Here is a 17,308-nt window from a genome sequence, read left to right on the forward strand (position 1 = left end):
ACTTACCTGCAAAAAAGGGTCATACTCATTCTATTTGGCACCTGAGCGCGGGCCAGTCCAACGCTGAAAAAACCAGTGTAGGTGCGCTCTCCGATAACGCGCCTTTGTTACGCATCTCGATGACACATTTTAGACTGGTTCTGTAGTGTTCGACTCGCCGGCACTCAGTAACCGAATTACGCAGGTTTTTATGCAGGTGGTTGTGGCACGTGGCACGAGCGGTTTTACTTAACAATAGACAATAGGATTAGCTCGGGCTCAGTTACGAAACTACGAACTATACTAGTGCTCGACGCTGCACTAGTATTCGACATGGGCACTTTATGTCAAAGTATCTAATATGGGTTAAATTTGAACGGCGAAGATTTTCCTGTATTCAAATTTAATCCTTGTCACTTTGACATAAAGTGTCCATGTCGAATACTAGTGCAGCCTCGAGCACTCGTACTTCTATCTTATGATTTTAGAAATAAATTGTCATTTTCTAAATAAATCACTGGCTACAAACATTGCAATATGTTTATACAGTGCTGGTTATATACATAAGTACATAAGAAAGTTTGTTCTTAGCTCTTCTATCTAGCGTAGTGGTTTTGTGATATGCTGTCTAAGGGGTCATCCATTAATTACGTCACACGTTTAGGGGGAGGGAGGGGGTCAAGAAAATGTGACATATTGTGACATGGCGGAGGGGGGAGACACAAAGTTTGTGACGTCACTTTAACTTCATCAGTAACCTTTCGCTGTACATTTAAATAACAAGTTTTTAAAACGATAATCGTTTTTATTCTTTTAATTTTCTTTCCTAAGCAGTTTTGGGTTATAAAATTACTAATATTTATAATACTTAGGTACTTACTTAATTCGATTTGGCGATTTCGTAGAAAAAATGTGACATCACACCAGGGGGGAGGGGTTTGCCAAATGTGACCAAATGTGACAAGGGGGGGAGGGGTAAAAAAACCTAGAAATTCGTGTGACGTAATTAATGGATGACCCCTAAGTAAACTTTGCACCGATTTGAATATATAACAAAGTGAGGAAGTGTAAACGTCATATCGTCGGGTGACAAGCAAAAGTCACTAAGTACTATCAAAAACATAAAGTAACAATGCACTTTATTGCACTTGTAACACGGTTTATTGTCCAATAATTTCAATGGTGTTAGTGACTTTTGCTTGTCACCCGACGATTTTTTCATACAAATTTGACATTAATGACGACTAGCCAAAATAGAATTAGCTAAAAAGCTTTATGAAGTCGTCACAGGTGTCGTCAACCTTCCGAGTGGTGTATTCAATATTCATAATTTCATATCTGTATCATTCTTCTTAATGTATAATTATTATTTATTTGCCTATCTAAATAAGGTCAAGCATTAACCTCCCAAAGCTTCATATCATTCTCCACCACCTCAACATATCGTTTTCTCTTCTCCTCATCTTTAAACAAGGGCGCTAGGGTCTTAAGGGTCAGCCCTAATAGGGCTCCGTCGTCCAACATACGATTGAGGGACAGGATTAAAGCGTTATTGTAGAAGAGTCGCAGTAAACTTGGTCGGTAGTAGAGGTACTGGCTGTCCAGGAGGTTCCGTCGGGCCCAGGCCTCTATGGTTTTTTTGCCGCTTGCTATCTGTAATCGAAAGTTATACAATAGCCTGGAGCTTGAAATGTAGAAGATAATTTGAAATTGTGTATGTAATCAATTTTTAACAAGCAGAAACGTCTGCGAACTTACGACGTTTAAAATGACACTTGCACTGCGTGGGCTATCAAAATAGCTGCAGACTTTTTACGGTCTAACTCTATTATACAAACAAATTTTTGCAGTGGCAACATTGTCTTACTTTTTTTGGTCTTGAATTACGTTTTGCAGTATACATACCCCATGGACTAGATCCTCTAGACCGAGTTTAGAGCAATTATTTCATGCAACCGATGATGCCAAAAATGCGGAGGTGCGCGGGTCGAGGTGAGCGAAGTCCCGTGCCGGGATTGGTCCGTTCAAAGACACGGACGTCACACAAATACACTTTCGACTCGAACATGGAGTAAAATTACCGTATGCGTGGCAGAGGGGGTAGCGCGACTATGCTCAGTCTGGAGGATGTTTTGTCTGTGACCTACCCTAATATCCCCCACTTGTCTGAGGAAGTTGGAGGCGAAGTGGGACCTCAGTCTGTCCGAGTTGTCCGTATGGTGTTTCCGGTCCCGTACGTACGAACGCAGCATGTTGTACCCGTACCTTTTGAATTTGAACACCTGCAACAGAGAATGCAACTTTATACATGGTGTGTCTGGCCATGGGGCTTTAAATCCAGGGCATGATTTTACTCGCTAAACTGAGCTACTTTTACTATGGGACCAACCCTAAAATCGGGGAAATTTTTTTGGCTTTTCCATAGTCGACATCTGATCTGCGAAAATGTATGAACAAGTAAAAAAAAAAATTCGGGGTTTCGGGGTTAGTGCCATCATAAAAGTAGCTCAGTTTAGCGAGTAGAATCGAGCCCTGGATTTAAAGCCCCATGGTCAGACACACACTGTAGAAACTGAACATAGAATTATAGAAACTTTACGTAGGCAACTCTGAAAGTTCTTAGAAAAGGCTACTTAGAGATCATATAACAAAAAGAGGCATATTATTTATGAAAATATAACTCTTTATACTTTTTTTGAGGTATATGCAATTTGGTCGTTATCTGTATTTCAGGATTGATGATTTGGAAATTGTACGTCGAGCGTTATTCCAATTTCGACCTAAGAATTTTTTCGTATTACTATTTATAACGATTTTCATTGTGGGCTCAGCCAACAACAGAGTTACAGTAGGCTTCAGTTATAGTCTCATAATGAAGCCTAGTTCTTGTACATCTGTTTATTTTTTAAATTACACATTTAATCGCTTTTGTAGTTATTCAACGGATAATCATAGAGAAGCATGTCATTCAAGAGTGACGTCAAAAGTTTACATCGCACAGTTGTGCGGTTAATAAAAAATACTGGCAAAAAATTGTTGTGTTGATCAGTAGTTTTTGATATCCCTCAGTATTCATATGACACTGTTAAAAAAATCTTGCTTAAATTATTTTGTGTCAAGAAAGCTTGAATCCCGATGGGTACCTCATGAATTTCATACAAAACCTCCGAGGACCTAAAATCGCCATACAAAAAAGGCATTGGAAGAATGAGCTGTGTGCGCTTCAGGGTAATCCTATCCTAATGAAAATTTGTACGCGTGGTCAGAAAGAGATAAAGCACGCATTAAAATAAAGAGTGACGTCCTAATTACTTCAGCTTTTTCTATTCTAAACACTTTCAGTTTGCCCCTTGTATGTACAGTCTGACAAAAAAGAGTAGAAATTAAAAAATGGCAATACTGTAGTGTCTCTTTCAAATCAATCTATATAAGAAAACGGGACAAACAACATTTACATAATTGGCATGGCTCTCAATCTATTAAAAGTAAACAGAAGGTATCTATGTAAAATAGGAACTAAACATTACCTGATACACAAAGTTCCCCGTCACATAAGAATCAATATAATGCGTTCCATAACTCCTCATAAACTTCCTGATATCCGCAACATCACTCCCATTCATGGCGCTCATCGCCTTCTCCACATAGCTCTTGACAGCCACGTGTTCCAAACTGTCAATCTTGACAGTTTTGTGCACTTTTGACAGCTTTAGAAGCACGTAGCAGCAGTTGTCGCGGACGATGTCGACATCGATGCCGAGGGTGCGCATGATTTCGTCTTGGATCCAGTCGCCCATGAACGCTTTCCAGGGCTTGTCTGTTCTGAAAACGAGAGGATGTCAACTTAGGGCCACTTGTACATTCCCACTAACCCGGGTTTAACCGGTTAAACCGTTAACTCAGTACCTCATTGTACTGGTAAATTTGATCTGAATCTGAACAGACAAGAGTTATTTTCATATTTATTGACCGAAGCGAAGCGAAGGTCTACGTTTTGACTCGGGCATTTTGCTTTCGTATGTCCGGATGTTCTCCTCTACAGGTCGCAATTCTTAACCGATTCTCGTGAAATTTTGTGACCGAATTTTATGACTAAATAAATTTTTTTTGTCGATCCGGTTTTTGGAATTTTTTAAAAATGGCGGAGTCGTGATACCTGGCGCCTAAACAAATAGTCGTATCGATATCATAAGCCTATTTTCTTTTTGAAACATGTTTACAGAGTTAATAGCAAAAAATGCAGAAAAAAATTATCGCTGGTTTAGGCGGTATTTAGATATTTAATTTTAACTAATTTTAATTTGAGAAGGAGTAGCTAAATTTCGTCAACCCATCTAAGAACTATTTGGCTCAGTTTGTAAACGTTCGCTTTTTCTGTTTGCACAGAGGGTCTGGGTTCGATCCCCAGTAATTGTATGCTGGGATATTATAACTTTTTGTATTTTTTTACACATAAATTTCGTATTGTTTTTCTTTAATTTACTATACACCGTGTTTTTATTGAATTCCGTTAACTTCGGGGTATAGTTAAGTACGTTTATAAGAACTAAATGGCATAGTTAATTTTCAAAAAAAAGGGTTAGAGAAAACTCTGTACCTCTGCGTTGGCAGCAGGGTCATGCTCAAAACAAATTTGTGGGTTAAAAAAGGTTTGGTGAATGGTTCCGTTGGCACTGTTACCGATTTGGTGTATCTACCTAATCGTGCACCACCCGTTGATCGCCCTTTGGTAGTAATGGTCAGATTTGACAACTACAGCGGCCCGGCTATAATGGGATCAGTGCCGGTCGCCGCTGTCACAAAAACTTGGCGTTCTAAAGAACTTACATGTTCCAGGAGTCAATTTCCACTTACGTTAGCATGGGCGGTCACCATCCATAAATCGCAGGGGTTAACATTGCCTAGGGTAGTGGTCGACCTTGGGCTCAGGGAACTAGCTGTAGGTTGCTCGTACGTTGCGCTTTCCCGGGCTCAAAGTCTAACTAACATTATCCTAGAGCCTTTTAATTTGGATCGTCTCGCTAAAATTAAAAGCATGAAACTCCTTCTATTGCGACTCGAGGAGGAACAAAGACTGAAAAGACTGGCAAACCAAACGCGCACGAAGCTTCTCAGTTGCAGTTTACAGGCTAATTAAAAGGTAATGTTGGTTCCCTAACATAAGTAGAGTTAGACCAAGAAAAGTCTGCAGAGATTTTGACACTGGCACAAATAACATTGGCACTGCGTGTGCTGTCAAAATCTCTGCAGACTTTTCTTGGTCTAACTCTATCCACTTTTCTATACAATTAGTATGGCGACGTGGATACTTAAGTTGGGGCACCGACCGTACACTGACATCGGAATGATATTTTTATCATGTTATTTAGTAGTCATCGTGCGTCTCGCTTGCGCCAATACATGTACGGACAAGAACCAGCGAAATGCACGATAACTAAATGACATCAGTTAGACGTCATTCTGATATCAGTGTACGTTTGAATTGGCCTGTTAGCCAAAAATTGTTTCGTATGTCCATCTGTTCTACTCTACTGGTCGCATTTCTAAACCAATTCCCGAATTTTGTAAGCAGGTTCGATAGTTAAGGTTTTAATTGTCAAATTAGATTCTCTAAATTCTTCTAAACAACGAAGCCATACATTTACTCAGTTTTAAGCTCAGCTCGCGAGGTCTACAGCTCACAGAGCCACTAGTAATATTAGTAGGGATAGGCAACAAAATTAAATGCGAAGATATTATGTGGCAAAGATTAACAATGTAGTTAGATGTCAGTTAGAGTTATGATCTTGACTAATTAATCTTGAGTGCCAAGTTACCGGCTCAATGATTCATTTTATCATTAATTTTCCTGTGAATCATTAAACGCAATATCTATTGCACGTTTATGTTATCAGCTTAAACTAGGATGACGGAATGTGTATAAAATGAATCTGAATACCTTCCTGTATGCTTGTAAAAATAAAAGTAAATTTCTTGCCCCTTAATCTGAAAATTCTGGAAGTAACCATCCAGCAGCTCATCAAAGGTCTCACACAGCAATATATTCATCTGCACCCTGTCTTCTCCCAGCGTCTCCTGGCTGCTGGCTTTAAGAAATACTTCAGTGTAAAGTAAAGAAAGTATAACTTACCCTTCAATCTGAAAATTCTGGAAGTACCCATCGAGCAGCTCATCAAAGGTCTCACAGAGTAAGATGTTCATCTCCACCCTGTCTTCGCCCAGGGTTTCTTTGCTGCTCACATTGAGGAAAACCTTAATGTTTTTCTCGCTGAAGGGCTCTGGGAAATCCTCCTCGTCGTCGTCATAGTCCGCTGAGATCACTTGGGTTACTTGGGAGAGATCGCCGTAGCTGGAAAGGGGTTAGTTTATTAAACCTGACTATTGAGATAACGTATAGATTTAATAAGCACTTTAATCTATCATTCCGTGAGCTCGGCGTCGGCGAAAGCTGGCGGGATACCGCTCTGGACCGATCTAAGAGCCGCCATACACGGACTGCTCGAGCAGTAACCCAGTGCAGTGCAACCCTGCTTTTGCAGCTTGACCGCATGATGAAATTTCACCACGCAGCCAACCGCCCGAAGCAGTTGCAACTGCTTGAGCGGTTCGTGTATTGCGAATGACGATTTTGTATTGAAGAAGCAGTCCGTGTATGGCGGCCCTAAGTGGCGTGCTCTTGTGTTGGAGGCCAAGACTCATTTTGGGTCATCGCGCCGGCGCCAACCAAGTAAGTAAGTATTGAGATTGGATGCGGTAGGGCAGGGCTAAACCATTGAACTATTTTTCTTCTTCCTAGCGTTAGGTATCCTGGCATTTTGCCACGTCCAAGCCTCAGGGTCCACTTGACAACTCATCCCAAGAAATGACGTAGGCGCTATAGTAGGTAGGTAGCTTTTTATGAAAGCGATTGCCATCTGACCTTCCAACCCACAGGGGAAACTAAGCATTATTGCACTCCGGAGATTTCCCGAATGCATGACAACGTAAGGAATTCGTACCTACTTGAGCATGTATGTACTCGTGATTATAAAAAATTGGTCCCGTGAAAGTTATTAAATAAGCCCTACTACGAGTATATCATTTTGACCTTATTTCCCCTATTATCATGTAGGTACATATGGGTTTGCTCCAATCGTAAAATTTAACTGACTTGACATTTAAGTGCAAACACGTGTTTTAATTATTAAATATCTACGTTATCATTTCCATGTAAATACATAACTAAGCCAATATTATTAATCTTATACCTTTAAACGAGGAATTCTTGTATGTTTATTTATTTATATATACATTTCGAGGATCTCGGAAACGGCTGTAACGATTTCGATGAAATTTGCTATATGGGGTTTTGGGGGCGAAAAATCGATCTAGCTAGGTCTTATCTCTGGGAAAACACGCACTTTTGAGTTTCTATTGTTTTCCGAGCAAAGCTCGGTCTCCCAGATATTATTTACATATAATATTATCATATTTTAGACTCGACAGAGCCAGGCCAAGTTCGTGAAGTAACCTTGTGTCTATTTCGAATCTACGTATTTGGGAGATAAGTTTATTGCTACAGAGATTTGATATTTGACTGACAGTGTGCGTGCTCTATCACCTGACTGTAATATAATAAGATTAATGAGTAATTAACTAATTGTGAAACAGTGATATGAGTGGAAGAGCGACAAGTTGAATTTTCTTCTAGATATTTTATTTTTTTGGATATGCAGCAATAAAGTGTCATTAAAACTATTGAAATAGGTAATGTATAATGTGTAGGTAATTATAAAAATAGGTACTATATTATGAGTATGGAAGTGAAATGTAAAAATGCAAGCTGTTTTCGACCACTTGTTGATATAAGATATCCGACTAAGTTATAAATATACCTATCACTTGCTCATCATATGCTACTTTTAGGGCATACTAGAAATTCCTGGAACTAGAAACAATAAGTCTTCTCATATATCAAAATCCAGAAACTTTCAGCATGGCCCACGTACCTATCTATCTAAATTCTCCTCGCCTCCTCCAAATCCGCCCAAAACTTTCTGTATGTATCTATCTCTATATATTTAATACAAGTTGTTCTTAGGGAACTTGGCGCCAAACTCAAGTTTTCATATAAATCTTGCGAACCTTCAGAACGTTTTCACATTGTCCGATCCGATATCTAATGTAGGATCTTACATCCGTCATCATCCGATAAAATGCTTCCGATAATGTCGGATCCTACATCCAATATAATAATAAGTAATAACAGAGTTAAAGGGGTGTCACTTCATGTAAATAGGTAGGTAACTGCTTCAGAATATTGGAGCACTAAGTATTCCGGTTCATCTTAGTTTGGCAACCTAATCACAAGAATAAGCGCCGACTCTAGTTTTTCCGATAGCGACTACCGACCGTCAGACCTTCCTAACCCAGAGGGGAAACTAGACCTTACTGGGTTTAGCCCAGACAGCCCAGTTTCCTTATGATATTTTCCTTCACGAAAAAGCGCGCGGCAGGTACCTAAGTATCTAAGATATTTCGTATATATATGCTAAAAACTTTTTGACACAGACTGGGGTTCGAACCGGCGACCTCTGGTTTAAAAGCACTCAGCATGCCTTATTGCTACCGACGGTTTACCTACAGCACAAACATAATTATAAACAAAGTTAGGGCTTATTTCTTGATACAATTTTATTACTCGACAATAAGTCATTACACATGCTACTAATTTACATATCGCTTCGTAATCGGAGTGCACCTGATCTTATTGCAATTGCACGAAATATTAAAAAAACTTACTTGGCAAACACATTTATAGCATTCCCTATACTCAAACTATATCCCAAGTCACTTTCATCACTCGCACTAAACGCCACGCGTAAACAAATCATGAAAAGCACCGTAAACATTTTCGAAAATGCGTAAAAAAATGTAACAATATTTGAAACTCCTCGCCGCGTGGAAGCGGCATGTGTACTGAGGTTTTTTCACATTTTGCTAATGATGTACATAAGTAAACACATTGTGAACTTGACCTACGAGATTAGACTGAGAGTCGTGATACACTATACTATTTTAACACGATTCATTATTGTAAATGAAGTCATTTATTGAGGAAACTCATTCGTAAAGCGTGTAGTATCTATCGTATGTATATTGTGACACTTTTATATATAAATACATATCTGTTATCAATAATTCAATACGAAAATAAGCGGCACTAAGGGACGCGTGTAAATTTTGTATTCACTATTCGTATCGGTTTGCCAAACTGAAATCAGTGATTTAATAAAAATCACACATAATGTGTATGATATAAGCAATGCTGAGTCTTATCAACGCTACTTTATTATATAGCTTTATGATTTATCCTATGCTGAAACGGGTATTTGTATTAAAATACCGAAATAATTTTAAACAAGTAAAACAACAATTCTCTGCGTATTCTCCAGTGCTGAGCAAACAATTACTTTGTTTTTAATAATTAGAAGCCTCCAGTTGCAGTTAATTGCGAAGTCATACCTTTGACATACCTACATAATAAATATGTATATAGGTAGCTATGAGTAGATAAATCGGGCAAATACCTCGATATTTGCTATTGATATAACAGGCAAAAATATAATATATTATGTAGTAAATAAAGGTACCTTGGTTAATCTACAGACTTTAGTATTCGACTTGTTTTTGTTTTATTTTGTTCATGATATAGCGCCAATCATACGATTCCAACATCACAAACATTGAACTGTATATATAAAGCGTCATTCTATGGAACTCGCTAACTATGTCACAGAATAAATAATAGTACTAAGTACAGAAGACTCACTCTCTAACAAAACGCGTCTGTTACGATGAGCACAGATATGGCCGCTAGGTGGCGACAGCGCCACGCGCTGCTTATGGCAAACCCCAAAATTGGGGCCGAACGGATGTACTTTTAGCTACCTGTAGCAAAGCGACGAAATCGCGGAGTGAGACACGCCTGACTATGTAAACAAAAGTTTCATAATTTTTGACAATTTCAATATGGCGGTTTGTTTACATAGTTAGCAAGTTCCAAGAATGACACTTTAGTTTTCAATAGAAAGACTAATTTTTGCCTGATACGGTCCTACTACGGTCATGGTATGATACCGGGTAGTGAACAGAAGCCTTTGAAATGTAAATACTTAATAGTACATTGTGCAACATGGGGCGTAAGTTGAATATTGCAAACGAGAGTAAGTTAAATCGCAACGGCTTGCCGGAGCGATTTATAGACTCGAGTTTGCAATATTATTACGCCCCGAGTTACACACAATGTTTTATAAAGACAAAAAACTGTTAATTATGGCACTAAAAACTTCATAACTCTCTAGGGAGAACGCTTTTTCTATAACTCCCGCTAAACCTGCGTGCAATTCCACATTTACTGAGCGAGTGTGATGAAAAGTAACTAAACATGAAGGGCGGTACTTGCTAAAGTAAATCTGTTTGATTATGAAGCAGCCATGGTGATGCTACCACTGCCGCTGGCCGTCGGCTGGGCGTTCATCCTCATACCCTGGATCCTGGAATGGTCCTAAATGGTCGCAGTGTAGCTATTCCCATTCGTACCCGCCTTTATCACGTGCGGCCAGATGGGAACTCTCACTGTGCCGTTTTAGAATTTTACTTTGAAATTGTGAACTCACTGGCTGTCGAATGTAGCTACTCTTGCCGGGGTTTTTCTAGACTGAGAAATGGAGTTCTTTAAAACGGAGTAAGTATACCTTCTTAGATAGGTACCTAATACAGGTTTTCAAAGGGTTAACACCGTATTGTATTAGATGCTTGGAACTCCAGATGCCTTGTCTTCGGACGGGCTGTTCTGTATGCATGTTTTAAAAAAACATACCTACATCAAACAATATAACTGAACTCCTACCTACTTAATATCGCGGTTAATTTTCTTTTATCATAATTACATATAGAAAATGATCTAAATACCTTATAAAAAAATCTCGTTTTAGTAGAGCAGTGGGTGACACATTTTATTACTAACATTAATAATCGATTAGATTTATGACTGTCTTGATGAATACCTACACAATTTGCATCTATTATCTAGCCTACAAAATATGCTTAGGTAATTAGGTAACCTACCATAGTTTAATACTTAAATCAGTGGGGAGACATTCCTTTCGGGCAAACTCGGCTCTAATCGGCTCAGCATTGCTCCGAGCAATTATTAGGGTTGGCACCCATAGGCGTACCCACGGTGGGGCAAGGTGGGACAGTTGCCCCACCCTGGTATGTGGTCTGACGAGAAGCTAAAAATTTTTAGGAACAATTAAGGCAGGTAACCCTATATCTGCCCCACCCTTTAAAAAATGCTGGGTACGCCCATGTTGGCACCACTTGACGTTCTTTTGCGTGCACGAGCACAGATAAGATAGACTTGCATTTTGACAACCCTAAATAGCGGAAAGGGATAGTGCCATACATTAGAAAGGGACAGCATGACTCGTCCCTGAATCGCTGTCAAATTTAGGTTTTGTAGGAAGTGTCCTTTCTGTATGGTAGTAGGTAGGTACTATTATTTATTCTCTGCTTAAATCTTATTTTTCTACGACGCTTAGCACTCGGGTGGCAAAAGTGCTTGCAGAATCACTCTCTTAGGTACAGTCAGGATCAAAAGTAGCCGATCAACCTACGCGTCAAAATCATCTACATATTTTATTTATTTATTTAAACTTTATTGCACAAAAGATAACTTATCGTACAAAAGGTGGACTTAATGCCAAAAGGATTCTCTACCAGTCAACCTTAAGGCAAGCAGAGAGATTGTGGGCGGTGCTACTAATCACTAAAGGGGCCCACTGATTAACAGTCCGCCGGACGGTATCGGCCTGTCAGTTGTTCGGAACTGTCAAAATTTTGTTCTAACTGACAGGCCGATACCGTCCGGCGGACGGTTAATCAGTGGGCCCCTTAAAGCTAACCTGAAATTTAACATACCTATTACCTACATATATATATATATATACCTGCATGATATACTACATACAGTTAATATAATATACTTAATACACATAATACATACAATAAATAATGTATATAAACTAATTTGACACTACTAGGAATCCTTCATTCTATCAGCAAAGAAAGACCGTACAGATTTCTTGAACGCTTTATTTGGGGCATTTTTGATATTCAGAGGATTCTCTAATAACTATAATAATTGCTATTATTAAGCATAAGCTCTAAATAATCGTTATCAGTGTAAAGGAGGCCATTGTCTCCCATAGAGCGTTCGCAAAGCCTACTCTGATAGCGTGTCGTTCACCTTCTAACGTCTGCGAAATTATGGCAGATTGATCTAGAAAATTATACAAAATTAATACCTGCTAATTTGCTGCTGCCGTAGCGGCCTCTCAGCAGTAGGCGACTGAAGCAGGCGTGGCTCACTCCGCGATTTCGTCGCTTTGCTACAGGTAGCTAAAAAAAGTACATCCGTTCGGCCCCAATTTTGGGGTTTGCCATAAGTCGCGCGTGGCGCTGTCGCCACCTAGCGGCCATATCTGTGCTGATCGTAACAGACGCGTTTTGATAAGCCCCATTTAGACTATTCAAGAACTTGCAAGCAATATTCAATACATTACTCACTACAGAGTATAATGAATTTCAGTCGAACGACCAAATACCGCAACGTATCGAAAATCGCATGCAAGTTCTTGACACGTCTAAATGGGGCTTTAGGCAGTGAGTCTTGTACCTAGTACTATTATTTATTCTGTGACTGAAGGCTAAAATGATGATGATGGAGAGTTCCTGATTACGTAGCCACTACTGGGCTAGCTTTTGTGGGGTGCCTACCATAAGAAAATTTATGCAATTTAATATTCATCATCATCATCTCAGCCATAAGACGTCCACTGCTGAACATAGGCCTCTCCCTTATGGGGGGTGAATGCCATAATCGCCACGCTTGGCAGGCGGGTTGGCGATCGCAGTCGAGTTTGGTTTGGTAATTCGGCAGCTTTCTTACTTAGGGCACCTTGCACCATCCCACTAACCCGTGGTTAAGTGGTTAAACCATTAACCTAGTGTCAAATTGTACTGGTAACCATGGTAAGTGTACTGGTAACCGGTAAACGCCGGGTTAGTGGAATGGTGCAAGTGGGCCTTATTTAATCAAATGTTTGGTATACCTTTCTTTTTGTTGTTTGTGTAGTGTAGTAAATCATCTCAAAAATATGTCCCATAGCTCTTATGTCAGTGAATTAAGAACTATGGGACATACTTTTGAGCAAGTTATCTACACCCATATTTTTACAGCAGTTGACTGTACCTTGTGTTTACAATGCTATAGCAACCAATTTAATCAAAGTTAAAGTTTACAGGTGTTTTTATCCTTTAATCTTTCGATTACTTTAGTTTAGGTCGTTTCGCTTAGGGTGGTAGGAACAAAGCGGATGTCATTCCAGATCTAGAGCAGATCCTAACTGGGGAAGTAGGTACCTCCACCTTATAGAACACCGCAGCCAAATAACACTAGGCTCTACTCGTAGTGTTGTATTCCTGCCGGTGAGTAAGGTTGCTACTCTTAAATGGGCCTGGGCCGGGCACATATGTCGCAGAGATGATGAGATGGAGCAAGCGTGTCCTAGCGTAGAGGCCTCGTTCAAAAAGACCAGATCACAGACCTCCAACAAGATGGGAGGATGACATTAAAAAGATTGCAGGTCCACTCTGGAGGAGAGAAGCAGCGAATAGGGCTGCTTGGAGGAGATTTGGAGGCGTATGCCCAACAGTGGTACTCGCTGAGGAAGAAGAAGAAGAAGTAAGGTTGCCAGAGGTCAACGAGGGTGCGTAGTGTTAGCGTAGGGTCGACAACGCGCATGTAGCACCTCTGGAGTTGCAGGCGTCCATAGGCTACGGTAACGCCAGGCGCGGTATGCTTGTTTGCCACCGACGTAGTATAAAAAAAACCTCGTGTTGATTATTCTTTAACACAATATTTAGTATTTCTCTATTACACTTGATTTCTTTATCGGTTAATTCTCCCATGTCATAGGTTATCAACTTATCATCGCGCGCGCAATTCTCTAGTCTTCGTCAGTAATTCGGCTGTTATTGCTATCACTAAACAAATTGCACCTTATTAAACACGTAATAAGGTCCAATTTATCTAGAACCGAAGTGGTGAGAACATCCGAGCTATTTGACAACCTTGATCGCGACGCATCCTTAGTTTCATAATGTAAGTAAATAAGCGTTAATTTAATAAAATAAATATTTCAAACCAATAAATAAAAGCAACACATCGATGATCAAGAAACGTCAACAGACATTGCTTACTAAGGGCAATTTTGCCCACTAACGACAACTTTGCCCGGAGATGTAAGAGGGAAATAAAATTGACACGGTACTTATTTACAAATTACTCGGATTTTTAAATGTGTAATATAATAATTAACCATTTGTGTCGCTTAACTTCAAACTCGGGTAAATCCATTCGACCCTCTTAGCCTGCCCTATTACCTTTTTTCGTACCAAAATCGCATAATCTGACAGATGGATTTACCCGAGTTTGAAGTTAAGCGACTCATTGCTGCATTGGAAGGTACGGTCAAGGAAATTAATTTCTGTACCATTTCGCATTTTATCACAATAACACATGAGATGAGAGAACGGCTTTCATATTGATTGACACTGTGACAAGTTATGAAGTTAGGTATTAAATCGTACGGAAATCTCACTCTATGATTCTAATTTAAACATGAAAATAAAACCATTTTTCAGTCATAAATCAATTTATTCCTTTAACTTTTTAATTAATTATATTTACCAAAAAATATTTACATCCTTTCCTTACTGGACTAATTAATTAGACTAATTATAGGTAAAAATAAATGCATTCTCAAGTTTGATCCCGCATTGCGATACAACACTAAATTGCACGATTTGCTATCTTAGTCTATCTTTTGGACGAATATGAGAAGGAGAATCAGAAGCAAACTATCATAATTTGAAGTATAACTCGTGATTAACGTTATATTTATGTGTTAATAAAAATCTTTTTAGGTAACTTTCTAACTATATGATTGTATGTCAGATGACTTTAAGATACCTAGTTAAATTCGCAAAATTGTTGAATGTATGAAAATTTATATGTAGGATCAAATTACAAAAATAGAATAGGTTGACTAAGGGTCTCCCCAAATATATCGACGCGCATTCGGCAAAAGCCGATAGGAAAAAGCTTTATGTCCGCGCAATAAGAGCGAAAAAGTCGTCGTTCGGCTCGGCTCGCATCGGCCGGCGCCGGCCGACGCGTCGTCGGCTTCTTCGCTCTTATTGCGTGGATATAAAGCTTTTTCCTATCGGCTTTTGCCGAATGCGCGTCGATATATTTGGGGAGACCCTAAGTGTTAAATATACATACCTGCTGTAAAATTTAAGTAGGTATTAGAAGAATTCTATGTCAAGTTAAACATGTTTAAAGTTAGACCACTACAAGTCTGCAACGATCTTGATAGCACACGCAACGCAAGTGTTATTTATACGTCATAATTGCATAGAAGTTTGACGTTCAAAATAACACTTGCAATTCGTGTGCTATCAATATCGTTGCTCGAGTTATTGTTCTACTATATATGAAATTAAAAAGGGTTAAGTGATATGTTTTGTCAAAAAGTAGGTATTCGTAACTATTATGTTACAGATATATATGTATTTGCAAAGGCACATTTTACAATTATTCTAAAATGTCTTCACCAACAAGTTTGAGCAAAAGCCCTATAACAATGTAAATATTTCAAATCGACCAAAACATTATAATGAACTTATAGGTATTTCGTATTTAGAATGGCTTAGCAAAATTAAATTACTTATAGTAACTATAACTTATATTTTATAAGTAGTTCGTTCAAATCACTGCGTCTACATTGTCATTTTTATATCTATAATCACATTTAATATTATATCTAATTTGTTTTTATACGTAATGCTAGGAAGAAATATAAATTCACAAATATATCGTTCATTATTTGGTAAATTCGAGGGATCACAAAATAGGAAAATGATATTTTAAATTATAAGTATACCAAACGCTATTACTTTTAAATTTACGTCCAATTGTCAGATATCAGATGAAAAAATGTTGTACTTAAACGTGTAATGGCAGTTAATATGATAAGAGACATCCTTTTCTTAGCAAATTGTGCTAAAATGGAAAACGAGCATACACATGTTGTCTTCAAAATAACAAGACAAAATTGTATGTATGTAAAATTAATTTAAATTGCATAATTCCGTTTTCAATTTGGCCGGAAGCTTTTTTAGCACCAATTGATTATTGAACTATTTTTATTTATTGCATGCGTATTAAAAATACATCGTTCATCTTACAGTTAAAATCGTTTAACATAGTTGAATAAGTATCTATAATTAACATTATTATATTAATTTGTTTAAATAAAAACAAAAGGTATTAAAGGGTTGATACGTTGATATATTACACTAAACTAAGAAATCAAAATTAATGATCTAATTAAATATAATGGGTTTAAAAAAACTTAAAGTAAAAACATACTTCTTTTAAAAACAACCTGTAATAAGATAAATATTTAAAATTGAAAATACGTATCTCGATATAATTATGTGTGCGTTAGGAATAAATGGCTTTTTAAAAATTCAAACCAAACTAAACGACTTTAACTGCAAACATTCTATAATAACCTAAAAACATTCATCACATATTACTCTCCCACAATTTCAAATAATTGTCTATCACCTCCTCGAACCACCGTTTCTTCCTCACGTCTTTGAACGCCGGCGATAATGTTTTCAATTCCAACTGCAACAAGGCCTCGTTTCCCAGCAGCGAGTCTAGGTTGCGCAGGAGTGACGGCTCGCCGTGAAGTTTGAGGAGACTGGGGTACGAGAATATGTAGTAGTGTACCCGGAGACGCTTCATGGCCCAGTTTTCGACGGTTTTGTTGCCGCTGGCCACCTGGAAAGTTTTAAGGGTAGTGTTAGCTTTTGGTTTGAGTTTAGTTTTGCAAAAATTATCAGCAAAAACCTTTATTTTGAAGAACGATTAGGTACTTAATCAAAACCCGTATTAATAGTACATTGTAGGAGAGGACGGAAAACCGCTAAAAGATGGACGAGTGAGTTCGAAGGCCGACACGTTTAGTGGAGGCCCTCGAATAATACGAGTCCATCTTTAGCGTTTCCGGCCGAGGCATTACATAGTGCTTTTCACGACTACTGCGAGGAAATAAGAAAACATTTGCATAACTATAAGTACTAGCCCGCGATTTCTCTGGTAGCAAATTACTAGCCACTGCCTGTACTGTCTCTTGAATTTCGGTAG

General features: G+C 38.5%; 2 protein-coding genes across 2 annotated transcripts in view; both read right to left on the reverse strand.

The window, feature by feature from the left end:
* Positions 1-996: 996 nt before the first annotated feature.
* LOC134670556 (torso-like protein) lies at positions 997-9,217 on the reverse strand. The gene is made up of 5 exons (XM_063528364.1): positions 8,761-9,217; positions 6,110-6,328; positions 3,507-3,801; positions 2,127-2,261; positions 997-1,632 (listed from the first exon to the last, which is right to left on the reverse strand). Exons 1-5 carry the CDS (start codon positions 8,868-8,870, stop codon positions 1,372-1,374), a joined length of 1,020 nt encoding a protein of 339 aa, XP_063384434.1. The 5' UTR covers positions 8,871-9,217; the 3' UTR covers positions 997-1,371.
* A 6,049-nt stretch (positions 9,218-15,266) lies between these two features.
* LOC134670948 (torso-like protein) overlaps positions 15,267-17,308 on the reverse strand; it is an 89,513-nt gene continuing 87,471 nt past the window's right edge. The window contains exon 7 of the mRNA XM_063528782.1: positions 15,267-16,942. Coding sequence (XP_063384852.1) covers positions 16,682-16,942 — 261 coding nt within the window. The 3' untranslated portion in view covers positions 15,267-16,681. The remainder of the gene's footprint in view (positions 16,943-17,308) is intronic.

This window comes from Cydia fagiglandana, chromosome 14 (genome assembly GCF_963556715.1).
Source record: "Cydia fagiglandana chromosome 14, ilCydFagi1.1, whole genome shotgun sequence".
In the NCBI taxonomy this organism is placed as follows: domain Eukaryota; kingdom Metazoa; phylum Arthropoda; class Insecta; order Lepidoptera; family Tortricidae; genus Cydia; species Cydia fagiglandana.